Source organism: Petaurus breviceps, unplaced genomic scaffold (genome assembly GCF_028583685.1).
Source record: "Petaurus breviceps papuanus isolate PSGF00001 unplaced genomic scaffold, PetGlider_PUasm1.0 183, whole genome shotgun sequence".
In the NCBI taxonomy this organism is placed as follows: domain Eukaryota; kingdom Metazoa; phylum Chordata; class Mammalia; order Diprotodontia; family Petauridae; genus Petaurus; species Petaurus breviceps.
The window spans coordinates 20,023,593-20,050,974 of NW_027185791.1; the positions used below are offsets into that span (position 1 = coordinate 20,023,593).

Here is a 27,382-nt window from a genome sequence, read left to right on the forward strand (position 1 = left end):
TACTGTTTCCAATCAAAGACTTTTGATTCAATCAAAGACTCAATTTAATCAAAGGCACTTGATTGGCTAAAACTATCCAGAAAAATAGCAAAAAATCCTACTTTGCTTACCATTACAATGAATCAAGGGTATTCTTAATTAGTGTATCAGAAAGGAAGACTTCTGCAAGTGATATGCAACAACAGAACTCAATACTTGCCACCTACAGGACTTTAGACAAGTCATTGAATTTCCTTAAGCTATATATTCCTTGTCTATAAAATAAGAGATTGAATAAGAGGGCCTCTGAGGCCCCTTTTAGCTGTAGATCAATGATCCTATGAACCACATCTTTACCATTTCACCATAACTGAAATATATACAAGATCTTGTGCTTATCATTTATTGATTATGAAAAGGCATTTCATTTGGTAAGGAAAAAGTAAAGAAAAAATATCACTTTAGAGGCTCTTTTACAATAAGATGTCTCTTGTTCATACACCAAACTCATTCAGTTGTCCTTGGAAGATGAAACAATAGAAATGCCCTTATTTAATGACCTAATTAAATAAACATTAGGCGAGGCATGAAATATGGAAATATTAGCCACTATGAGGTAGGATTTTCAGCATGAAGTTCAGGTTGGAGAGAGATGATTCTCTATAGATGGTGAGGTCTTTTAGCATATTGACGATGTGTCGATGGCATTAAGCCCCAAAAGATAGAGCCCCCTGGAAGGGATCTGAAATAAGTTGAAGGAATTCAACCTATCTATCCACAGAGAAGAGCCAAAATGAGTGAAGAGTTTCTATTGCCTAATTGCATTTGGATGGATACCCTGTAGAGCTTGTCCAACCGTCCTTGTGTCTGGGACAGACAGAATAGTTAGCAAAAGGAGTGCAGAATTTAACAGGAGGAGGAAAGCAGGTTCGACCGATTCGCAATTTTGTGAAATTTTTTTTAGTGACCCCAAATGTTCCTTGAAAGAAAAGGTTAATCTGTGTATATTAACATTTTACTTTTTTGGGTTCTATGGCCTGCAGCTGCCACCAAAGAACTAAAAGATAACTAACACCTGGGGGCAATAAAGAAGAACACTGAAGGTGTGAGCAGGTAACAGCTTCTAACCTACAAGGAGCCCACAAGAAGAACAAGAGCAAGGGATCTCGTGAAGGAATGTATGATGAAAAGAAAAGGTGGGCTGATCACATGGCAAGTGTAAGGGCTAAAATGTGAAAAGACAGACAGAGTATGCCACTGGTGCCGGGGTCGTCATCTGCATCGCTGAAGGAAACTCCTGAACTGAGGAGAATGTACATTTTCCCCTTTCACCTTGAATACCACATTCAATAAATGATCATTTGGGATCAGCAAAGGTGGCTGTGTGAGAGGAAACAATAATTAAACTCTATCACTTTAGTAATGATTGAGGAGGAGCACCCAAAAGATGTGGAAATTAATGAATATCAATTAAGGTACACAAGAAAATAACTATATAATAATGGAAGAAGAAATGGAATAGCACGTATCACTTGAATCTGACTTTCATCTAACTTGGACAAAGAAATTTAGAACACAGACAAAACAAATACTTTCAAGAATTATCTGTAGAGCTGTATTCAACCAAAGAGAGAAACAGACCTCAATAAATATAACAAAAAAAAGTGAAGAATCTGAATAGACCTCTACAAATATTAGGTAGAATAGCTCTTTGGAGATTTCTAAATAGGAATAGGAAAGAGAATACATATTTCTAAGCTGTGCATGGTACTTACAAAAACTGGCCATATATAAGGACATAAGACCTTAAAAAGAAATGCAGGAAAGCAGAAATATTTCTTACATCTTTTATTGAATACAATGCAATGAAATTATAGAAAATATTTAAACTTAAATGGAGACTACATGATTTAATATTAAAGAATTGTCAGTCAAAAAATAAATCACTAAAAATTAGAAAATTCATGAACTAAGATGACAGTGATGAGACAACATACCAAGTTTCCTCAGCTGTAAAATTGGGACAGTAATAGCACCTAACTTACAGGGTTGATTTGAGGATAAAACAATATATGTAAAGCACTTTGCAAACCTTAAAACACTATATAAATTCTAACTATTATTATTATTGGCCCAAGTCCTGTAAAGAAAATGCATATCTCTAAACATTTATGTGAATGAATGAATACATAAAGCATTTTTAAGTGCTTGCTATGTGCAAAGCATTAAGGCAAGTTCTGGGGATGCTGTCAAGGAGCTCACATTCCTTGAAAGGAACACATATATGAACATTTTAACTCCAAGTCCAATGGAAATGTTCCATGGTCCTTTCTAATGATAAAGTCATATCAGTTTCTGATTTTGAGTCATTTGACAGCCAAGGAATTTTGTGGCAAAAACTTTCTTTTATGGTTCTTTAATAACTATGACTGTAGCACTGGCAGAGGGAGAAGGAAGAAAGAAGCAATAAAAAGACCCTACAGCATAAATTTAAGCACAGAACTTCCAACTGAGATTTCAGAAAGGACCTCACCCCCCCCACACACACACACATACACAAGACCACTTCCTTGTGGGGATGCTTTTTTTCAATTTCGGTAATATTTCAGTGCTTGAATGATATTCACATTTATGGTCAAATCCTTTGATTTCAGAGGGTGCCAAAAATTGTTTTTATTTCACTTTGATTATTGGATATAGGCTCATTAAGGCATGAGTTAATGCTATCTGATTGGCCTACCTCTGGGTGATTCATTTCTGCAAGCAAAGATTTATTCTTTTTTTTCTCATTTTTGGAAGGCAATTGGGGTTAAGTGACTTGCCCGAGGTCACATGGCTAGTTTTGTGTTAAGTGTCTGAGGTCGGATTTGAACTCACATCCTCCTGACTCCAGGGCCAGTGCTCTATTCACTGTGCTACCTAGCCACCCACAAGCAAAGATTTATGAAGTACCAATTATGTGGAAGGCAATGTGCTAGGCACTGAGTGACAATGAACATCTTTTTCTCTCAAAGGACAAAATTCTGGGATGTTTAAGATTTCAGGAAGCTGTAGGTTTGTTTGTTTTTGCAGCACCAACATTTATCATGTCTGTAATTTTTAGTTTGTATGTATAACAGAAGTGGAATGTGATAGGTAAGGGCAAAGTCTATTCAAATAGTGTGAAGACTATCAATTCTTCTGTTATCAAATTTGTATGAGTACACAGATAAAACCACCAATGAAACTATTTACTTCCTCAAACTGGTCATTTTGCCATCACTTGAATGGACAGAAAATCAGAAGTTTTAATAATAATAATAACACTCCTGAGTATATCTTAATTCTCTTTCTGCTTGGGATTTTAGAATTGTTTTAAAATATTTTTTTTTAAGCAATCGGGGTTAAGTAACTTGTTCAAGGTTACACGGCCAGTTATTTCTAGGTGTGGTGCTGAGTATCTGAGCCCGGGATTCAATCTCCAGGTCATCCCGACACTGGAGCTGGTGCTCTTACTCGCTGAGCCACCCGGCCGCCCCTTAAAATATTTTTCAAAAAACAACTTTTTAGGATTTCAGTTCTTTCAAAAGCTATCATTAATATTCAGCTTCTAGATTCCAGGCAAAAATCCCATTCCTGGCTCTGCCAGTCATTCACCTTGACAGTTCAGGCTTATGACCTCTCTGTTATCTTATCTAGAATATGGCATTAATAATTGGTGATCTCTAACCTACTAATCATTGGGATGTACCAAAAATTAGTAGGTAAGGACTATCAATAAGAATGAAAAATAGATTTTGCTCGGGCCCTAAATTACTTCCCGACAGTTATTCAATCACCATAATCTACATGTTTACCTGTTTAGGTCCTTGTCCTGGATAAATGCCTTGTAAGAGGAGTTTTTATGCATTCTAAAATGCCCAAGCCTGGAATGTACTTGGTTTCCCTCAACTCCATCTGATAACATCTTCCCCTTGTTTCAAAGGTCAGATCTGGTGCAGTGGAATTATCCCTAATTCTCTTAAGTGAAAATATTCTCTCCCTCCTTGTTCCGTCACCAGTCTTGCTCTACCAAGCCCGAACTCGCACCACAGCTCCCTTTGCTGCTTCACTCACATGCTACAGAATGATACTGGGGGAATTAGTCCTAAGTTGGGAACTGTTTTTGTCTTTCTTTGTATCTATAGCCTATGGCATGTACTTAGTTACTTAATGAATTTGTAAATGCTTTTTAGCATGATGACTTGAGGACAAGAAATGTTTTCCATCCTCTGCTTCGGATAGGGTTTTGTGCATAGCTGAGACTTAGGAAATATTTATTGAACTGAATTGACATGAGTTCAGTGCCTCACATATCACTCACTGATCCCCACTACTTTTTGGTTAGTAGTTCAATTCAGCCAACAAATATCTATTAAAGCTGTTGACAAAATACAACACTCATTTTTTAATTAAAAACACTGAAAAGCACAGGAATAAATGGAGCTTTTCTTTTCTTTTTTTTGGAGGGGGGAGGGCAGGGCAATTGGTGTTAAGTGACTTGCCCAAGGTCACATGGCTAGTAAGTGTTAAGTGTCTGAGACCAGATTTGAACTCAGATCCTCCTGAGTCCAGGGCCAGTGCTGTATTCACTGTGCCACCTCACCACCTGAAGTTTTCATGGCAAGTAGTGCCTACATAAAACCGTCAGCAAACATTATGTAAAATGGGAATAAATTAGAAACCTTTCCAATAAGATCAGGGGTGAAGCAAGAATGCCCGTTATCACCACTGCTATTCATGATTATTCTAGAAATGCTAGTTATAGCAATAAGACAAGATAAAGAAATTGAAGGAATTAGGATAGACAGTGAGATAAGAAAACTCTTATCTCATTAGAGAATCAACTAAAAAACCAGTTGAAATAATTAATGCCTTCAGCCAAGCTACAGGATATAAAATAAACCCACATCAATCATTAGCATGTCTGTATATTACCGAGAAAATCAAAGAGAATGAAAAAGAAATTCCATTTAAAATAATTGTAGACAACATAAAATATTTGGGAGTCTACCTGCCAAGACAAACTCAGGAGCACAATTGTAACTGCATACAATTAGAAGACACTTTTTGCACAAATAAAGTCAGATATAAACAACTGGTGGAATATTAATTGCTCATGGGTAGGCTAAGCCAATATAATAAAGATGACAATTCTACCTAAATTAATTTACTTATTCATTGCCATACCAGTTAAATTACAAAAGAAAAATTATTTTGCAGAGCTAGAAGAAATAATAACAGAATTCATCTGGAAGAACAAAAGTTCAAGAATATCAAGAGAATCAATGAAAAAATGTAAAACAAAAAAAGGTAGTTTAGCGGTACCAGATCCAAACTGTATTACAAAGCATTAATCATGAAAAAAATCTTGTATTGGGTAAGAAATAGAGTGGTGGATCAGTGGAATAGAAGAGGTACATATACATAATAGTAAATGACAATAGTAGTGTAATGTTTAAGAAACTCAAAGATCCAAGATTTGGGGGATCACTATTTGACAAAAATTTCTGGAAAAACCGGAAAAAGTTTGACAGAAACTAGGTATAAGCCATCATCCCACACTGTATACCAAAATAAGGACAAAATGGGTACTTGATTTAGATATAGTGGATGATATTAGCCAACTAAGAGAGCATGGAATCTTTTAGTGTCAGATTTATGGGTCAGGAAAGAATTTATGACCATGCAAGAGATCAGGAATATTATGGGATGTCATTCATTCATTCAATGGCTAATTTTGATTACATCAAATTAAAAACGTTTTGCATGAACAAAATTAATGCAGCCAAGATTAGAAGGAAAACAGGAAACTGGAGGAAAAAATTACAACAAGTTTCTCTGATGAAGGCCTTATTTCTAAAATATGTCAAAATTTATAAGAATATGAATCATTCTCCAATTGCTAAATGGTCAGAGGATATGAACAGGCAGTTTTCAGAAGAAGAAATCAAAGTTATCAATAGCCACATGAAAACATGCTCTAAATCACTACTGAATGGAGAAATGCAAATTAAATCTCTTGAGTACCACCTCACACCTATCAGATTGACTAATATGACAGAAAAAAAATTGACAAATGGTGGGAATGTGGTAAAATAAGGGCACTAATACACTGTTGCTGGAGTTGTGAACTGGTCCAGTAATTCTGGAGAGCAATTTGGAACTATATTCAGAGAGCTATAAAACTGTCCATACCTTTTGACCCAGCATTACCACTACTAGGTATGTAGAACTTGCTGTGGCATTGGAGATGCCAAGGTCATACACTGCATACTGGTCCATTGCCAGTCATCTTAAATTTTGTCCTGAAACTGAACTTTGATAACTCAGGAAGAGATAGTGAGACTTACAACTTTGCACAACTCTTCCTCACTTAAATCCAGTTCACATACAAGTCAAGACATCACCCATGATGTCATTGGTCCCTTCAAAAATTGATGAACAACAAGCCCAAAGAAATAAGAAAAGGACCTGTATGTACAAAAGTATTTATAGAGTTCTTTTTGTGATGGCAAAGAATTGAAAATCAAAGGGATGCCCATCAACTGGGCAATGATTGAACAAGGTGTGGCTTGTGATTGTGATGGAATCCTATTGTGGTATTAGAAATGACAAGCAGTATATTTCCAGAAAAAAACTCAAAAAACTTACATGAAATGATACAAAGTGAAATGAGCAGAACCAGGAGAACTTTGTACACAGTAACAGCAACATTGTGCAATGATCAGCTATGATAGACTTAGGTGTTCTCAGCAATACAATAATGCAAGACAATTCTGAAGGACTTATGGTGAAAAATAGAGTCTACCTCCAGAGAAAGAACTGATAGAGTCTAAATGCATACTTTTTAACCTTTCTTTTTTATTCTTCTTTTTGTTTTTTGTTGGTTTTTTTTTTTTAGTCTCCACTATCTTTTGCAATATGGCTAATATGAAAATGTTTTGCCTGACTGCACATGTATAATGTAGGAGGCAACTAGATGGCTCAGTGGATAGAGTCCTGGGGTTGGAGTTAGGAAGACTTGAGTTCAAATCTAGCCTCAGATACTGTAATGTTAATGGGATATAAGGTATTCCTCACCCAATAATAGGCCTCATGTAGAGCCCATTAAGGAAAGCTTGCTTAGGGGAGAGGAGACTTGCTTCTAGGAAGGCTTTCACACCTTTTGTTAATTCCTAATTAGGCACTGGGTCACAGGGGTTGTGATGGCCTCTGGTTCTAAAATGTGAGATATATATACTCTGAAGTTAGCCTTTTGCTTTGGGAGCTCACTCATTGGAAGAGTATTCTTGTGATTTGACCAGACAACACTCTGGGTAGCTGTTAAGGAGCCCCCCCCAGCTTTGAAAATGCAGATGTTCGTGCTTCTCTCTCTGGTAACTATGTATGTATTGCCTTGGTCAGACAGTTGGATCTGTCTGTTGATCTGTGCTATTTTCTCAGACACTGAGAAACCCTAACTGTTGGTCTTTATTTTTCTGCTTGTAGTTTCTCTTTGTATTCTCTCTGAAGTTCAGTGTGCTGACTTTCCCCTGAACTAGTGAATGTAATTAAAAAAAGATTGTTGACCCCTTGAATAGCTATCTTTCCTAGTAAAGCACATCTAAGAACCTGTGCTAGCAGCCCTCCTGAGTGTGCCGGTGTGGTTGCTGCTTCAGATATGTACTAGTTATGTGACCCTGGGCACATCACTTAACCTCTGCTTGCCTTAATCCACTGGAGAAGGAAATGGAAAACTACTCCAGAATCTTTGCCAAGAAAACCCCCTGCACAGTATGATCCATGGATTCACAAAGAGCTGGACATGGCTGAACAATATCACTACTACCACATGTATATTCTATTTAAAATCACTTGCTTACTCATGGATGGGGGAGGGAAGGTAGGGATGGAGAGAATATGGAACTAAAATCTTTTTTTTTAAAGAATGTTAAAAAATTTTACATGTAATTTAGAAAAAGATATTTTAAAATAAATGTTAAAAAAAATCTCTTGTAAGCTATCACTCTGCTGTGTATCCTCTATTATGCTTAGTTTTGTGGGCTATATAAAAGAAATATCTAGTTTTTACTCTCAAGGAATTTATAATCTAATTATTGAGTTGATATACAAATAATTAGGTAACAATAAAATGTTGAAAGGCATGTATTTTAAACTGTAAGTGCAATGAAATTTCAAAGAACACAGAGATTAGTGTGGTCTGGAATAGATAGGAAAGGCTCTGTGGAAGAAATCAAGGGCTTGGATTAGTGCTTTCTGATATACAATGAATTAAATATTATCAGGTAGTTTTTTCCTATTTTTGTTTTAGTAAGAAAATCAGGAGCTTGTTTTTGATTTCGTTAAGGTTGTCTATTAGGTGAAAAGTGCTTTTTTCACAGAAGTGCTTTTAAAAAATATCTGATTAATTTTTTAAAATTTTTATTTGTCTTCATAAATTGAAGATGATAATGGTTTCACTCTGAATGAACTAGACTGTTGGGCTAAGGTAAATAATGAAAAACCTTAAAATTTTCATTTGTACTGGCTCTTACACAATTGCCTCCTTTAACTGGTTGAGTTGGAACACTGAAATAGTGATTGTGTGGTTATACAGGGAGCTCCTTATCAGTTTTTATCAAAAATGAATGTAGCTTCAGGATAATTTATTGATAGACATGATTATAGGTCTGCTTTGTTTGTTTTGTAGGATTTTCTTCATATGCTGCTGGAAGACATTTCAGAAGAAAAACGGTAAGTGGAAATCAAGGTGGGGAGGGGAGCAGCTAGACTTAACTTTTTAAATAGGGTGCTTCTAGGTTTATCCACTCATTCATCTTCCATCCTTTAGCTTATGATTACATGCAGCAGATATGCTGGGCAATGCTACATAGCTGTGAATTCTGGAATATCACAATTCCCAAATAATTAAAATGATAAATAGCCTAACAGGCCACACAAAGAGGCAGGCTGGAACTTCTTACAAGAATGACATGGATGTATGATACAGAATGAAAGATATCATTGAATATAAGTATGACTGGAAAAGGAGGTAGGCCAGTCATTTAGTTAAAAATGAGAGACAAAAGTTGGATGGCCACAGTGGCAAATTGGTGCCTCTAAAATACTAAAAGAACAAGAAGGTTTCAGCCATATTGATTTAGATCATCTATGGAGATTTAATGAACAAGAATCACACAAAGCAGGAAAGTTGGGGGTGAGAGAATTATCAGAGTATGCAGTGGGGTAACACTGTTTTAGTGTTTTGTAACCTATTTCACTTGTGGTTGTATTTTATTTTATTTTAATTTTGTATAATATTTTATTTTCCCCCAATTACATGTTAAAACAATTTTAAACATGTTTTTAAGTTTTAAGTTCCAAATTCTATCCTTCCTTTCCCCCACCTGAGACAGTAAGCAGTCATTGTAATCCTATATAGGTTTTACATATGCAAACATATAAAATGTTTCCACATTAGTCATTTTGTACAAGAAGACAAATAAAAAATGAATGAAAGTGAAAAATAGTATGCTTCAGTCTGTATTCAGACAGTATCATTTTTTCCTCTGGAGGCAGATAGTTTGCTTCATTATGAGTCCTTTGGGATTGTCTTGGATTTGCTGAATATTGTTGAGAATAACTAAATTACTCACAGTTCTTCATCGTACAGTATTGTTGTTACTGTGTACATTATTCTCCTGGTTCTGCTTACTTCCCTTTGTATCAGTTCATGTAAATCTTTCTAGGTTTTTCTGAAATCATCCCACTTGTCGTTTCTTATAGCATAATAATATTCCATCCAAATCATATACCACGGCTTTTTCAGACGTTCCCCAATTGATAAGTATCCCCTCGATTTCTAATTCTTAGCAATATGGTTGTATTTTATATGGAAGGAATTTTATATTATCTTTACTATTTTCCATATAGGAAAAATCAAGGAATCAGTAGGTAGGATGCGCAGCCTCGAGTCAGTAAGATCTGAGTTCAAATCCAGCTTCTTAATAGCTATATGACCTCACGCAAGTCATTTAGCCACTGTCTGCCTCAGTATAAAATGGAGACAATAATATCACCTGCCTCCCAGGGTAGTTGTGAGGATCAAATGAGAACGCAATACCTGCTTTTTCTTCCTTCCTTCCCTCCTTCCTTCCTTCCTTCCTTCCTTCCCTCCTTCCTTCCTTCTTTCCTTTCTTCCTTCCTCCCTTCCTTTCTTCCTGCCTGCCTGCCTGCCTTCCTGCCTGCCTTCCTTCCTTCCTCAATAAGCAATACACAGGGTGAAAGCCCAAGAGTACAGAAGACCATTTACACTAAATGCCCCTAGGGATGGTGATATAAATCCACTTATTACATTCACCTTCCCCACTTTTCACATACTTCAACTCAAGGATTATAGGACTGCAGAAATTTGTTTTCACTTTTCACAAGGAAAAACTTAAGTTCCTTTGTCTCCAAGTGAAATTATATCAAACATAGAAATAAAGATGTGCAGTGTTAAAATAACTCCCTAGGAGAAAGATAATGCCCGGGCGGTTTTTATTCTGGGAACTGGTCAGAGTGAAACTTTAATGGGTTCTGTCATGCTGACTGGGCTGCACTGAAAACTGCTCCAGGAAATTGCCCCCATTCTTGGGCTGGAAGGGTCATGAAATGGGAAGAAGTTGCTTTTCTCTTTACCATATTTTTTTTTCCTGCAAAAGAGCATTTTAAGGATAAAGGGCAACTCTTGAAAACTACAAAATTATTCTCCGAGTGCCTACCCCCTAGATTAAGTGCCGTGGGTGGGAAGGTGTTATTCATTGAAATCTTTCATTTTCCCCATCAAAATCAGCACTACATTTCAAACAACAGACGATTTAACTGTTTTTCAGATAACCTAAGTTGTAACCCAAAGGGAGGTATACAAGCCTACTGCTTGGAGGCCAGTCTTTTCTATTCTTTAGAACCAGACAGCAAATGAAAATATCAGAGATGAGGCCTACCTAAAGAAAAGAGGGTGTTATGTACTCCAGAAGTACAAACCCCTGGACAGAGGTTCTTAACTTGGGGTCTATGATATTTGTCTTTTGTACATTTGTCTATTGATAATTAACTTTAAATAAAATTGGTTTCTTTTTAAGTCCTATTTCATTTTATGCATTTAAAAACATGATTCTGAGAAGGCACACCCATAGACTTCATCAAACTGCCAAAGGGGTTCTGTGATACATACAATAAAAAAAGATTAAGAACCCCTAATTAAGTAGAAACAGTTTCATTGTTTTCAACTTCTTATAAGATGGCAAAGAAGGAAAGGAAATGTCGAAGTAGTTTAACAACTTTGATCAGCCCAATTTAGCTCCTTTTTGCCTAAGGAGTAACAGCACATATCATTGTATTTCTCAAAGTTCTCCTTTTGCACAGTTCTAATTGTTAGGAAGTTTTTCCATATATGGATCTGAAATCTCCCTTTCTTGTATCTTCCACCCCCTGCTGCTGCTTGTGCCCTCAGGGGCCAAGCAGAAGAGTCTGAACCTCCACCTGACCATCCTTCACTTAGGAGCAGATGACTGTTTCCTCCACACAAGTAGAGAGGCAGCTAGATGGCACACTTGAGTCTGGAAGACCTGAGTTCAAATAGCTGTGTGACCTTGGACAAATTACTTAACCTCTGTGTGCCGTAAATAACTCCTAAAATTGTTGTGAGAGTTAAATGAGATTTGTAAGGTGTTTAGGACAGTGCCTGACACATAGTAGGTGCTTAATAAATGCCTATTTCCTTCCTTCACAAACCTCTTCTCATATGTAGCGTGATTTCTAGCCTCCTTTACCTAACTTTTACATCTCCTTCCATCTTCCCTGGATAAACTCTTGTCTGATAAGGTGCCTAAAAAGATGGGATCCAGAGTTGAATGCAGCACTTATACAGTCAGGGTACAGAAGCCCTGTAACCTTCTTCAGTCTGGAACCAAATAACTAGTAGCAAAACTTTTGTGTCCAAATGTTAAAATGAGGAAACTCTGACATATTAAATCTTTCTTTGAGTTGAAATATGAGTGAATTTACCTTTCTTCCTTCCAACCCAAAATTGAAGCTATGCTTTTAAAAAAAATTGTATTGAATTAGCAGATGCACTAAAGCATTCTCTTCTAGATGTATAGCAGATCAAATCAATATATAGACAGATACTCGAGGTTTTAATGTAACTGTTTTAATCATAGGTAATCCAAATTTGAGTTCTAAAGGGGAGGTGTTTGTTAAATTGTCCTTAAAGCCTTCACTAAGCATCATCCCCTCCCTTCACCCCACTCCCCAGCTAATGGCATTGTTTCCCTCCTCAAATTCCAAAGTACATTCTCAGAGTCTCTTTTGTCCCTATAACATCCTATATGATATACTTACAAATTGAGTTCACATATTCTGTTGTAAGCTCCTTGAGGGTTAAAGGCTATGAAAATTTTCATATTTTAATTCGATAAAGTTAGGATCATTATCCAACTTTGCTCATAGAGTTTAATTCAATTAAATTATTAGAGTTATGCTGCAAAAGACAAGAAAAAGGAGATGAATGGAAGATGTAATCATCACTTAACAGTTAAGTGATGGCATTTTTGTCTGCATATTGAACTTAGTTCTAATAGTTTCAGTAATAACAAGTAGTTTTCTTAATGTAGGTGACAAATATAATATTAAAACAACACAGGCTAGTTCATCTCCCTGGAGCTAATACAAACAACTGATTCAAATAAATTGTTTTGTTTCTCCTTTTCCATTTCACCTTGTTAATGTTGAAGGAAATTATATGTCATGAAAAGTCTGATATGGGCCTTGGCTATGCCTTCACTTTTCAGCAGGCTGCTATTAAAAAAACTGCAGCTAGGGGCGGCCAGGTGGCTCAGCGAGTAAGAGCACCAGCTCCAGTGTTGGGACGACCTGGAGATCGAATCCCAGGCTCAGACACTCAGCGCCACACCCAGAGATAACTGGCCGTGTAACCTTGAGCAAGTTACTTAACCCTGATTGCTCAAAAAAATAAAAATTAAAATTAAAAAATAAAAAAAAACTGCAGCATTCTGTGCGCTCGTACACTTTTCTGGAATGTCCAGGGGCAGGGTTTCATCTACACTGGTTGCTTTTCCAACTTGGTATGTGGTTTACTGTCTGTCTGCTACCAAACTCATATCAAGTGTGAAGAGTATTAGTGATGCCAAGAACAGAAATTTAACCTGCAAGGGTTTTTTTTTTTTTAATTTCATATGTGACCCAGATCTGATTCTTGATCAGCTAATAGGATAGGTCCGTTGTCTCCAGAAACTATTGCCAAAAAAGTACAAAAGTGGATGCATTTTCTTCCTTCAGTGGCACCCAGGCCTTTTTCTGTTATGATAGTTTATTTAGGAAGAGGTATGACTGTCATAACATCTAAGTTTAAGATGAAATGTAAGAGTGAATTTACCTTTCTTCCTCCAAATCCAAAATTGAAGCTATGCTTTTTTTTTTAATGTGTATTGGATTATCAGATGCACTAAAGCATTCTTTCCTAGATGTATAAAAGATCAAATCAATATATAGATAGATACTCAAGTTTTTTATGTAACTGTTTCAATCACAAGTAACCCAAATTTGACTTCTTATAGGGACGTTTGTGTTAAATTGTCCTTAAACCTTCACTAAACCTTGACTAAAGATCTAAGTTTGAAACCAGTAGCTAGGTGATGCTAATCAAGTCATTATACTTTTCTGAGCCTTACTTTTCTCATTTTGCACAATGGTAGTTATACTTGAACAAAACAGGGTTAGCATAAGTAAAATACTTTATAAGCCTTAAAACACTCTGTAAGTGAAAACTTTTTTTTTCCAAGAAAAAAATTTCAGATTTTCAAGACACAAATACAGCAAATTCCACTGAGAAAAGGGTTTTTTCAGTGTTAGGAGGTTTTCTTTTTCATTCTGAACATGTAGTCCCTTATTGCCAAAGATGTTTATGGGAAATGTAGTTTTTTTTTTTTGAGCTGGAAGGAAGTGCTTAAAGATCATGGTGAAACTTTGGAGCCCAAAGGGAACCAGTGGCCACCTGATTGGAAGAGAAGAATTAAGTTGCCCAGAATTGAATATAACCAAGACCAGTTTGAGCTTTGTCTGGCTCAATGACCCACTTACTGAGTAATCTATCCCTACAGAATTTTCTGTGGGATTTGAAATTGGTGGATTTATCCCCTCTCTACAGTCCCCTCTGCCTCATGGCCACTTGGCAAACCAGAATCCCTTACCCTCAGTAGTTTCCTTCTCTTTTTAAATTTTGCTTATTTGCTGTTGGTACTTTTATAATGAGTTTTGTCTTCTTATAAAGCAATCTGAATTTTATTATATTCTGAGCTAATGTTTGCTATAAGTTAATAGACCATATTATGGAAAAGCAAAAAGGATACCCTGGACTTAACCCTAATCCTAGATTGAAGTGCTCTTTTGGGGGACAGAAGTTTCAAGATCAAAATGTATTCTGTGAGTATTAGTTCTTTGTGGGACTTGCGCTGCTAAGCTGCTCTGGCTTTTCAAGACTTTGTCCTTCCCTAATAAAGAAGAATTAAGAAGGAGGAATCAATGACTTTTGGGCTCTTAACAGAGATCCCAGATGGCTGCTTGAACAGTTGCAGAGAAACTTAATTCTCACATATGTACTCCAGCAAAGATCAAAAAGGAGCACCAGCTTGGACAGTGATCAAGAAACCCAACAAGAAAAGCACTTTCATCCAGGCCAGGCTGTATAAAAAGACATCCAGGAGAAAGTCTCCCACATGAAGAGTAAGAACCAGCACAGGTAAACAGGCCAGAAGTCTGCTAATGGAGCCAAGATTCTCTAGGGCAGGAATATGCTGGATCCAGCTTAAACAGGCTGGCAAGAGAAGATTTCTGGGTACATTTTCTCACCAGAGAAATCATTATAAAACATATGATGGGGGGCAGAACCAAGATGGCACTATAGAAGCAGGAAAAATCCCTGAGTTCCCCCCATAACCACCTTAAATACCTATGAAATATGACTATAAATAAATTTTAGAGCTACAGAACACACAAAGTGACAGAGAGAAACAAATCTCCTGCTGAAGGGAGCCCGGCAGGCGGATAGGAAGGGTCCACCATAGCATGCTAGGAGACAAGCCCAGCGCCATGTGAGCCCGTGGTTTTGGCCCCAGGGTAGCCCCGACCAGCAGCGGTTAGAATGGACTTCGGGAGAGTGGATCACCAGCAGCTGTGGAGGTTTCCAGAATTATTAACCCATAAATGCCAAAGACAAAGTGAGAGGTCAGTATGGACCTCTGTTGGAACTGGGGGGCACAGAGTTGGGGTCCAGCCCCTGCCCACTGGGGTGAGAAGTAGCAGAGGCTCTGCGGCCATGCAGCCACCTCCATGTGGCTGTTTCAGAGCTCCTGGCCTGCAGATTGTAGGGGGAACAAGCAACCATTCAGAGGGCAATCACTCTTGCTTTAACCTGCCTGGATCTGGATTTCTGTTTTGGGTGGAGGTCTTGGGTCGTGTGAGCAGTGAGCCAAAGCTTGTGATGTCTGTAGAGAGGGTGCCCAACCAGTAGCTCTGGCAGCTGCTAAAACCCCATCAATTTGGGACAAAGATCTCCTCTCTGGAAGCAGAATTCTACTGTGGCAAAGGGCTAAAGAGTCAGGTAATTGAGTGGTAACATGAGCAAGCAAAGGAAGCAAAGCAAGTACAGCAATCAAACCTTCAATTCATTTCTTGGGGACAAAACATGGAATAGGAGGAAGACAGCAAAGTCAGAACTCCTGCACCAAAAGCTTCCAAGAAAAAATATGAATTGGTTACAGTCCATGGAAGAGCTTAAGAAGGATTTTGAAAATCAAGTACGAGGAATGGAGGAAAAATTGGGAAGAGAAATAAGAATGATGCAAGAAAATCACAAAAAGTGAGTCACCAACCTGACTGAAGAAAATAACATCTTAAGAAATAGACTAACTCAAATGGCAAAAGAGGCCCAAAAAGCCAGTGAGGAGAAGAATGCCTCAAAAACCCAAATTTGCCAGATGGAAAAAGAATTTCAAGAGCTCACTGAAGAGAATAATTCCTTCAGAATTAGATTGGAGCAAATGGAAGCTAATTACTTTATGAGAAATCAAGATACTATTAAACATATCCAAACAAATGAAAAAATAGAAGGCAATGTGAAATATCTCACTGGAAAAACCACTGATCTAGAAAATAGATCCAAGAGGGATAATTTAAAAATTATTGGACTACCTGAAAGCCATGATCAAAAAAGAACCTAGAAATCATCCTTCAAGAAATTCTCAAGGAAAATTGCTCTGATGCTTTAGAATCAGAGGGTGAAATAGAGGTTGAAAGAATCCTCTGATCATCTCCTGGAAAAGATCCCAAAAAGAAAACTCCTAGGAATATTATAGCAGGTTCTGGAAATCCCAGATCAAGGAGAAAATATTACAAGCAGCCAGGAAGAAACAATTTCAATATTGTGGAAACACAATCAAGATAACCCAGGATCTGGCAGCTTCTACACTGAGGGATCAAAGGACTTGGAATATGATATTATGGAGGTCAAAGGAGCTGGGATTAAAACCAAGAATCTTCTACCCAGCAAAACTAAGTATCATGTTACAGGGGAAAATATGGTCATTCAATGCAATAGAGGACTTTAAAGCATTCTTGATGTAAAAAACAAAGTTGAATAGAAAATGTAATATTCAGATACAAGAAGCAAGGGAAGCATGAGAAGGTAAACAGGGAAAAGAAATAAGGAGCTCATCAAAGTTGACCTATTTACGTTCCTAAGTGGAAAAATTATAATTGTAACTTATGAAACTTTTCTCAGTATGGGAATAGTTGAAGGGAATATAAATTACATATATATATATACATATATGTTTATATGGGAGGGTATATGGGCATATGAATACATATGGGAGTGTGTGTGTATATGTGTACAGGTATACATAGATAGAGGGCACAGGACCAATTGAATAAGAAGGGATGATAATTAAAAGGTGTAATTGAGAGGTGAGAGAGGAATATAATGAGAGGAGATGGGGAGAGAGAATAGGGTAAATTATCCCATATAGAAGAGGCAAGGGAAAACTGTTACAGTGGAGGGGAAGAACAGGAAGGCAAAAGGGAATGGGTCAACTTTACTCTGGTTGAATTTGGCATAGGGAGGGAATGACATACACACTTAATAGGGTATTTCACCCTACAGAAAAATAGGGGGGACAGGGATGAGAGGGGGATGATGGAGGGGAGGGCAGGTTGGGGCTGAGGGAATTTGGAAGAACACATTTTTGAAAAGGGACAGGGTCAAAGTAGAGAATAAAACCAGTGGGGGGCAGGATAAGATGGAGGGAAATAGAGTCAGTCTTTCACAATATATCCACTATGGAAATGTTTTGCATAGCTACACATGTACAACCTATATTGAATTGCTTATCTTCCCAGTAAAGGTGGGTGACAACAGAAGAACAGAAAGAATCTGGAATTCAAAGTTTTAAAATCAGATGTTTAAAATATATATAGATACTGATCTATCTGTCTATCTATCGATCGATATAAATTTTTTTTTTACCTGCAGCTTGTAAATAAGATACACAGGCTCTGGGGCATAGAGATCCATCTTGTCCTACTGGAAAGTCAGAGGGGGTATAGTGGAGGATATAGGACAGAGTAGATTGGGGGAAGGGCTATTCAGTGGGATCGCTGTCTTGGGGTGTTGGGTAGGGGAAAGATGGGGAGAATTTTTATAACTCAAAATCTTGTGGAAATGAATGATGTAAACTAAAAATACACATAAAATTTAATATAAAAAAGGAAACTTACTATCTTACCCTGGACAAGTCACTTCTGTCTGCCTCAGTTTCCTTAAGTACAAATTTGGGATAATAATAGTATTTACCTTGCATGCTTGTTTTGAGGATCAAATGAGATCTATCTATCCATCTAAAGTAATTATCACAGTACATGGCACATAGTAGGGGCTATATCAATGCTTATTCCTTCCTCTCAACTCTACCCATATTGAGCTGAATCTCAGCATAATCAAAATTAAATATTACTCAAAAGGTAATTTAATTTTAAAGTTTTATATAGGGTCAGTCATGCTTCTCAAGTCCATGAACCCAGTATCACAGCCTCATTCACTGTTCTTTAGTATTTGCTAATTTGCAGTTTGGGGGTCATCATTCTGGCTAAAGATAGACTTTCTTTAATCTGAGCTGGAGCCTGGCCAATTTCTTATTCTCCTTGCAGGTGTGATGAACTTGAATACAATGTTTCAAGAGGATCTGTAGGGGAAGTTCTTACTTCCCTGCTCACTCTAATATTAACCCCTTTTTCTTGGTGTGTAGTTCATTAGTTGGAATACCATATATTTTTCCAAAATCTACTCCTGCTTTTAATAGAGAAATAAACAATTTCTTTATTAACCTATTCTGAAGTTGAGCCTGCTGGCTATTTATTCTTTTCTCTCAAAGAAATTTATCTTTTTTCCCATTTCCCTTAGTCACTTAACTGTGAAATCTTATCCAGTACCTCCAAAAGAGGGTGCCATGTCTCCCCAATTAGTAGAGTCAGAAGTAGGTGCTTATAAGCAAGAGGAGCCATTTTCACCATAATATTTCTATGAGAAACTGCTAAGGGGGTAACGTGATAAGCCACGACATCTTCCATCTTTATTGCTGTCTTCATTACCCCCACCTTTAACTTTCTCATACAGTCTTTAAGCAGATACCAGGGTCTGTCTACGCTAGGCCATATAGAGTCAGTAGGATATTGCCCATTGCATCCATCCACAGCTAAAGCTAACAGATGAATCACCTTGTTACCTCCTTGCATATGGTAATTCCTAAAAGCTTGCTATACAAAAGGATTCTGGCTCATAGCAATAAATTTCAAGCAGTCTACATTATCTATCAATACTCCTCCAGCACTTTCATCACTGATTCTCACCATCGAAGACACTAACAATTCTCCTATCCTTTGGGTGAATCGACTTAATATATCAGTAACCCCCTGCTGAGTAAAATCCTCAATTACTTCCCTAAAAATGGTGTTCTCTCTCCCCACTCCCCCAGCCCAGTTCTGCTTCCTTCTTGGTATTGGGTGAAAGGCTATAATTGTAAAACTTTCTTCATCTAACTCTGTTTTATTTTCCTCCCGCACATTCTCCTGGCAGTAGTTGGGCCCCAGCTAGGCCCAGGCTGTGCGAGGGCTGTGCGCACATTCTTTTTGTTAGTTTTTCTCCTACCACCTGAGACCTTCCAGCTTGCTCTTCGAAAGGAGAACCCCAGTGCTGTGGCACAGAGAGATGACCATGCAAACCAAGCAACTCCCTTTCCATCTGACCTTTCTCTTCCAGAAACTTGTCTCTGCTTTTACACGTAAGGCAGTAACTTGTTAGTAAGTCCCAGCCCCTCCTAAACACCCCCTGCCAGTTCTTTCCCCAGTTCTTTTGGTATTCCTTGCAAACATCTTTCCAAATCTCTAGGTTCTCCCTCCTGTAGCCTCAATTCCCAGTTTTCACAGAGTCCTGTGTTTTTAGCGCATTCTCTTGCTAGGGAAGAATAAGGTAAATCCTCTCATCCTGGGATATCCATTTCTCTAAAGTCCTTCTGCCTCCAAATAAAGGTTTGATATTTCCCATCCTCGTCACCAAATGTAGCACCAATGCAATATTCACAGTGCCTGTGGTGGCTCTGAATATGTGGGCATAATTCTGAATCATAAAATATAATAGACTCTCCACATGGAACACAGAACCAAAACATTTATTCAAACACCAGAAAGCCAGATCCCAACACCAGAAAGCCAAATCCATCATAGCAACAAAGAAATCTATACACAGTAATAATACAGGGGGCACCAGCATCCCCAAGCCTCCCCCCAAGCCTTCCCACAAATGAACACTCATAGCTTGCTGCCTGCTTCCTCTCTCTCTCTCTCAGCTCTAACTGCTCTGACCAACTTCCTCTCAACTCTGCTCCACCCTTCCTGATCTACCCCTTCCTGCTCCATGTGACTTAGATTCATGTGTCTCAGACTTCTATGTGACTTAAGCTGGTCACATAGGCCTATTAATGGATGGGAAAGATGTTTCCATTAAGCAAAAACACATTAACAATACGTTGTTAATGTGTAACTATAAAGGGAAGTGGGAAAAACCATGTGGTGAGAGTGTCATAGACTAACCAGTGCTGCAGTGGAACCCCTCAAAATAATTTTTTTTAACAGCAGAGAAAGGCCATGTTAGTCTGAACTTCCGTGGAGGACTGATGGAAGCCTTGAATAAGAATCATGTAAGATAAGGAGTTTCGTTGGCATCAATAAAAGAAATACCCACACGAATGGACCACAAATCCATTGAAATATTGAGCCTTCCAAGTCTACACAGAACATTTAATTCTCCTTCCTTTCAGATTCCAGTTCCTTCATTTTACTCATGGCCTCTGGCAAGGACAAATATTGGTCACAAAATAGATCTAGAATCTAGATATATGAGATACTTTATTTGGATTAGTTACTTTCAGTCTGTGGTTGAAATTGACCCCAGAAGTTAATGTCATTTCCCATTCCCCTGCCTACTCCATCACCTTGTGTTAAACACGTACTATATCTTTTGAAAGTCTAGGGGCATCTTCTTTCTTCATCACTAATCTCAAAATCTAGTTGTCATTAAAAAGAATATTTACCTTCTTACCTGTACAACATATTGTACTGATTTTTATCTAAATCCCCAAAGGCCCCATATTCACCCCCTAGAGCCTCAAATGTTTGGCCCTTACTGCAAATTGATCCCTGTGCACATCTGTTAGGCATGTGAATCATGCAAATTTGGGAAAGATTTTTCAACCTTGAAACTGATCAGCTCCAGACCAGTCATGGAATTTGGGGTAAACTCTCCAATTTTTCTTTATACTATTCAGCTGTTCCTTTCAGATTATTGTTTCATGAGACCCAACAAAGCTGCAATTTGAGGAAAAGTTTGTTTTAAGATTTGGACAGCAGGTGGGTACCCAAGAGATGAAGCAGTTTGGAAGGTAGTGGCTAGGGGGCTAAATGAAAATGCAAAAAAATGGGTAAATATAATTCCACTCTTTGTTATTACTGTATTATTTGAATCAAAGTATTTTTTTCCCTTTGTGCTTTGGTTTCTTTATCTTTAAATAAGGGGATGGAATTATTTATTCATCTAAATGCTTCCAGGCAATAACAGGTCTACCAACAACTACTAAGACATTACCAGATTGTCATTTGTTGGCTCCTGTTTATTTATTTATTTATTTATTTTTAAAAGCAATTGGAGTTAAGTACCTTGCTCAAGGTTACATGGACAGGTGTTTCTGGGTGGGTGTCAAGTGTCTGAGCCTGGATTCCATCCCAGGTCATCCCGACTCTGGGGCCAGTGTTCTTAGTCACTGTGCTACCTGGCCGCCCCGGCTCCTGTTTATTTAAATTTCATCCCAACAACTCTTCTCCCCCCACCAATGTTGGGGGACTTGGCTGGTAAACAAATGTTATTAGCCTGCTTCCAAACCTATTCATCCTAAGAAAATGACCTGCTTTTCTCAAAGAATATTTGCAAAATTTACTTTGTGATAGTCACTAAAAACAGTCACATAAATCTATGACCAGATACATTTTTAAAAATATGAATTCCATTGCAAAAAAAAATTATTTTATTTTGGAGGCCATTCTATAACCCATCTAAAACACTGGAATTTCTACTACTTGTTTTTCCAGTGTTTCATCAGTCATTTGTGTAATGAGTGCAGGAACTTATGTTAGTTATAGACAATAAAGAGGCTGAATACAAGAAGTGGGCAAGTCAACAATTTCTCTTTTTTAAAGCATCAATTGGATAAGCACAAGTGGCCAGATACCTCTAAAAGATACTTGGCCCTAAAAAATATAACAAATACAAATAATAAGCACTGCTGTTTTTCTGCAATGTCCATTTACTCTGAGACTGGATCCTTTTTTAATCAGCAACATACCAATGATGTCCCACATATTATTGTTCCTTCAACATAGCCTAAGATAAGTAATTCTATAACACTTAGAGCTCAACTTATTCTGACGCACTTTAATGCTGCTGTCTGTCATCTGAAATCACATTTTGGGGGAGGGGAAGAATCCTAGAAAGGAAACTCCCCATCCAGAACGCAGAGTCACTAAATGTCCTGAACAGAAAGGTCTTGCACCCATAACTGGAGGCCTCCGAAAACTGATCGGGTTTGGATTTCAGTAATGAACCAGAAAGAACAGCACTAGCTTGTACAAATATGGAGGGGGGGGGAGTACTGTTATGGTTCTGTGTACTTTTAGCTATCTGTATAAAATCAATTTCCATAGTGATCAGACATGCAGAAGGGTCATTTCCTGTAAGCCCAGAATCCTGGCTAAGTGGAAATGCTTCTGCCTCTCTGTTGTGATTATTTTAAGCCACATGATCTAAAAAGAAAGAAATCTGCTATTGGCTTGGATTGTGAAAAAGTCTCTTGCTTTAAAAAGTCAGCTTTTAGTTTACTTAAATATTATAGTATACAAAGACTCATCCACAGATTATCACAATTCCATTGATAATTTTTTTAATCTTGCATTAATATATCTTTCCCCTCCAAAGAAAATTACACATTGCTTCAATAGAAACAATTCAATAGAATTATCTTATATAACAGAGATGTCAAACTCTCTGTAAATGGTCTGCAAAACTCCCTGAGTAGACCTAATCCAGATCAAAATGTAATCGAGAAGTATTTAACAAAATAAATAAAAATACAATACAACATAATGTTACTTTGTAATTTTCTGAGTCAGTATGTAGCCCACAGGGATCCTTTTCTATTTAAGTTTGACACTACTGTCTCACCACATACTCGGGAGGGAAGATAGTTGCTGTTATTCTTTTTTTTTTTTTGGAAGGGCAATTGGGGTTAAGTGACTTGCCCAAGGTCACATGGCTATTTTTTGTGTTAAGTGTTTGAGGCCAGATTTGAACTCAGGTCCTCCTGACTCCAGGGCTGGTGCTCTATTTACTGTGCCACCTAGCCGCCCCTATTATTCTTTTTTTTATGCCTAGTGAAGTCCATTCTCACTTTTAACTTCTTATCCCACAATAACGTAGTTTGTGGCCTTTTGAGCATGGGTAGTTAAGAAACATGGGGTCTTCCCTCTCAACTTCTCTCTTGGCTTGGTAGATTGCCTTGGTTAAATTAGCTATCCTGCAATTTCCCCATCTGTAAAAAACCACAAAAAAATTGACACCTACTTCACAAGGATGTTATGAGGTATGATGTGATAATGGTTATAAGATGCTTTGAACTCTCCCATAGGAAAGTGATTTTAAAACACATGTTCTTTTTATCCCTCCCCTTGTGCACAGAAGAGTATTTGTGAGGTACATGCTTGAATAAATAAGAAAGGCACCTTCTGTGCGCACGCTGCCATCCTGATCAGCCTTCATTCCCCAAACCCAAAGGAAGGTCCGAGTACATCTGTCACCTCAGAGTTAGCCCTTCAATCGGAGAGATTTCCACAGGAAAGTAAAGTTTGCATTCATCTCAAGTCATGCAACACCGCTGATGCTATGTTACTGTGGGCAGATATCCATCTCTCTGTGGGAAACGTCACCCACACCTGACGAGACATGAGGAGGAGGGATGGTCAGGTGTCAAATATTCTGTTCTCTCACTTCCTCATTGGCCATTACTGATAAATGGAACAGCTATTGCTGAACTCCTGTATTGTCTTCATCACTGGCAATACAGAGAAGGCTGTGTTTATTTAGCGAGCCTTCTTCACGGTCCCTTTGACTTTTTATGAGTGCTAACTGAGGAAGAGAAAGCCATTTTGATTAAAACCCTACCTGAGTGAAAAAGAATGAGCAATGACCAACTGTAGTCATAGAATTTATGCAGTAATAATTATCTGCATGTATGTTATTGGTTCCTTTAGCTATATACGTATCTATATCTAAATCTATATACTACTATATTCAGTTCTCATTTTCATTGAGTCAGAAAAATAAGACTGGAATGGACTCACTGTGAATGTTTGAATCATATCTCTAAGCTCCTAATTAACTCAGAAATAGGAGGCTGTCTGCCTGTTGTTATTTTCTTTAGTGACAAAGATCTCTTGACCTCACTCAATAACCCAGCGAGGAACTCAACAGCACTTAAGATCAGGTTGTTCTCTTGTGTTTAACCTAACGTCCTCCTGGGGAGATGTATGCCTATTTCCTCTTTTTCACTCCTCAGCAGAGATCAACAACAGCTGTTCCCCATTCTTCATAAAGCAGCTCTTAAAGACATCCATTGAGGCTCAGCCTCAGCTTCCCCTTCAGAAACAATAGTCTGAAGACCTTTGGCCTTTCTTTATTAGATCTTATGTACTTACCTTTTAATCATCTCTGTGGTTCTCCTCTAAGCCCTCTTCTCATTCTTTCTCTTAAGATGCAGAGGGTGAACCATAATATCCTAGAAATAACCTGATTAGAGAGAAAAATATCCCAAGAGTGAGAATCACAGTTCCTGGGGGCCATATTGCTTTTTGAACATCAGTGTGTGTCTGCTCCTGGTTGAAACTATATTGAGATGTGCTGTTTACCTCATGATCTTCCAATACTGCCATAGGTCCTCTCAGCAGGTGATGACTGAAAGAAACTTATATTTCAGAGAGAAAAAATAAACTTTTTTGCTTCCAAGGGAGAATATATTAGAGATAGGAAGGAAACTCTTTAGAGGGCTGAGATGTTCCTAAAGAAACATCACCCAACTGTATCTGCATCTTATAGGTGCAGCTTGAGAACCAGGAAAGAGAAAAGAAAGAAGACTTCACATTTAATCCCTTTCAGTGCTGCTAAGATGGAGTACACACATTGACCTACCCCTGAACAAAGTGATCATTTTCTTCTTTCTGCTTTTTTCTTTATTGCTTTTTGTAATATAATTGATGTAACTACACTACCACCACCACTAAGAAATCCTAGGACACCCAAGCTCAAGGGCAAGCCCTCTCCTTGTACCCCACAAATTCAACAGAATCCAACTGAAGAACAGGTCTAGATTGGAGGGACTGTGAGATTTCTCAACCACCCCCACCCCCACCAGATAGAAGTAGTCATACAGCTTCTGGTAGGGAAACTGTAGTTATTTAAAACTGAGATCAATTATAGAAAATGAAAAGAAGAAAGCTATCACACACACACACAATGTCTTAAAATCACATCTGGTCTTTGACATAAAGCAAGTAATTAGACTGAATCTAGGAGCTATTGTGGACCCAAGGCAAACATAACTTAGATTTCAGTATTTTTTATAACAAAAAAAATTTTATTTTTGCATCATTGTTATTTCTGGATGTAAATTCTCCCACCCCCTTTCCATTGATTGAATCTTCCCTTGTAAAAAAAAAAAGACAAAAATAACTAATCTAGTGACCACATCTTACAAAGTAGGCGGCATTCCTGCCCTTGCATTTTCTTATCTCTGCCAAAAGGAGAGGTATCTTTCATTATCTGTTCTCTGAGATCAAGATCAACTTTTTAATGTCTTGTATATTGTTCTAATGTTTTCATTAATTTCATTCTGCATCACATACACTGATTTTCCCATGTTGCTCTAGATTCCTAATGTTTGTCATTTCTTTCCACACAATGATATTTCATTACATTCATCCACTACTGTTTGTTCAGCTTTTCCCCAATAAGTGGACACCTACTTTGTTTCCAGTTATTTGCTGCCATAAAAATTCTGCTACCAATGGTTTGCCTTATATTAGATCTTTTTGTCTTTGGTCTCCTTGGGGATATATGCCCAGCACTGGACTCAATAAGTCAGTTTTTGTGAATAGTTGCTTTTATCATATAATTCCAAATTGTTAAAAAAAAAACAACAAACTAGACATTCACAGTTCTACCAACAGTGTCTAAGCTATTTAATTACCTTTATAGCTTTTAGGTTTTTTTTAATATCTTCATTTCTTTTAGGTATTCATGTAGTACTTGTGAAAAATCTGGTTTTTTCTTCCTTTTAGCTTCTGCATGTAGTTATTACAAAATTGCTTTCATCTTTCTGGAGATTTCTAGATTTACAGTAATTTTTGATACTGCTTAATGTTTTCTTTGATTTACTTATCTCTCTGGATTTACTTTCTGGATTGGAGCTTTTTGCCAGTGCAAGACTCCATCTCCTGTTACACTATTCCTTGAGGTGGTCAACCCTACCTTCTCCTGGGATTACCTTCCCCCCTCAGTATCTTTGAGGTTCAGAGTGCTGGATCTTCATGACTCTCTCTGGCATCTCAAGTCAGTAATTAAGCATTTATTAAGAACCTACTATGTGTCAAGCACTGTGCTAAACTCTGGGGATACAAAAAAAGCAAACATAAAACTAGTCCCTGTTCTCAAGGAGACAGCAGGTAAATGACTATGTACAACAAGCTATATATAGGATAAATTAGAGAAAATCAAGAGTGAAAGCACCAAGATTAAGAAAGATTGGGAAAGTCTTCCTGAAGAAAGTATAATTTTAACTGGAACTTAAAAAAAGCCAGGGAAGCCAAGAGTCAAAAATGAGGAAAGAGAATTCCATGGGGGACAGCCAGTGAAAACCCATCAAAGGAGTATCTTATGCAAAAAGCATCAGAGATACAGAGCAGTGACATGACACATTTTCAGAGTATGTGAAGGGGTCTCAGAACTGAGTAAGATAATGGAAAGGAGGGGAGTTGAAAAAAGGAGAATAAATACAAAATAAACATCATATAAAAATGCTGGTTTAAAAGCATATGTGTGTGTGTTTATACATTTTAAAAACAAAAATAATTATAACCATAAATAGGAGTGGATTAAATTTTTCAATTTTTGTGCTTATTTTGTACTTATATCATTAATCTCTTTTTTCTAATTTTATTCTTCCCTTTTAAAATATTTTATATGCATTTATATTTCTCCCTCCAGCTACCCTATTTTAAGTTGAACAATTGAACAAAAAAGAAAACTCTCATAACAAATATGGGTCCTTTTCCTCTTTCTTTGATTTCTCTGGGGAATAGACCTAGTAGTGGTATGACTAGATCAAAGGCTTTTTGAGTGTAGCTCCATATTGCTTTCCAATGTGGATTGGACCAACACAAGCTTCACCAGAAGTATGTTAGTATACCTGTTTTCCTGTAACTCCTTCAACACTTGCCATTTTTCTCTTTTGTCATCTTTACCAGTCTAATGGGTATAAGGTAGAACTTAAAAGTTGCTTTGATCGCATTTCTCTATGTATCAGTGATTTGGAAAATTTTGTTATGTGATTGTTGATAACTTGGATTTCTCCTTTGAAAATTGCCTAATCATATTCTTTAGCCAATTATTTATTAGGAAATGGCTCTTAACTTT

The 27,382-nt window shown here is 37.5% G+C and overlaps 1 protein-coding gene and 1 long non-coding RNA gene across 13 annotated transcripts in view; one reads left to right on the top strand and one right to left on the bottom strand.

Moving 5' to 3' along the window:
• The window catches only part of AOPEP (aminopeptidase O (putative)), a 567,977-nt gene that overhangs the window by 342,029 nt on the left and 198,566 nt on the right, over nucleotides 1-27,382 (top strand). For 11 of the 12 annotated variants that reach the window (XM_069087995.1, XM_069087997.1, XM_069087996.1 and 8 more), the window contains one exon: nucleotides 8,690-8,733. In XM_069087995.1, coding sequence (XP_068944096.1) covers nucleotides 8,690-8,733 — 44 coding nt within the window. Of the gene's footprint in view, nucleotides 1-1,022; nucleotides 1,747-8,689; nucleotides 8,734-27,382 lie in introns of those variants that run through there. The other variant, XM_069087998.1, reaches the window with a different exon arrangement.
• LOC138161153 (uncharacterized) overlaps nucleotides 1-27,382 on the bottom strand; it is an 86,578-nt gene that overhangs the window by 1,150 nt on the left and 58,046 nt on the right. Inside the window, exon 3 of the long non-coding RNA XR_011168291.1 lies at nucleotides 24,391-24,481. This is a non-coding gene — a long non-coding RNA (uncharacterized lncRNA). The remainder of the gene's footprint in view (nucleotides 1-24,390; nucleotides 24,482-27,382) is intronic.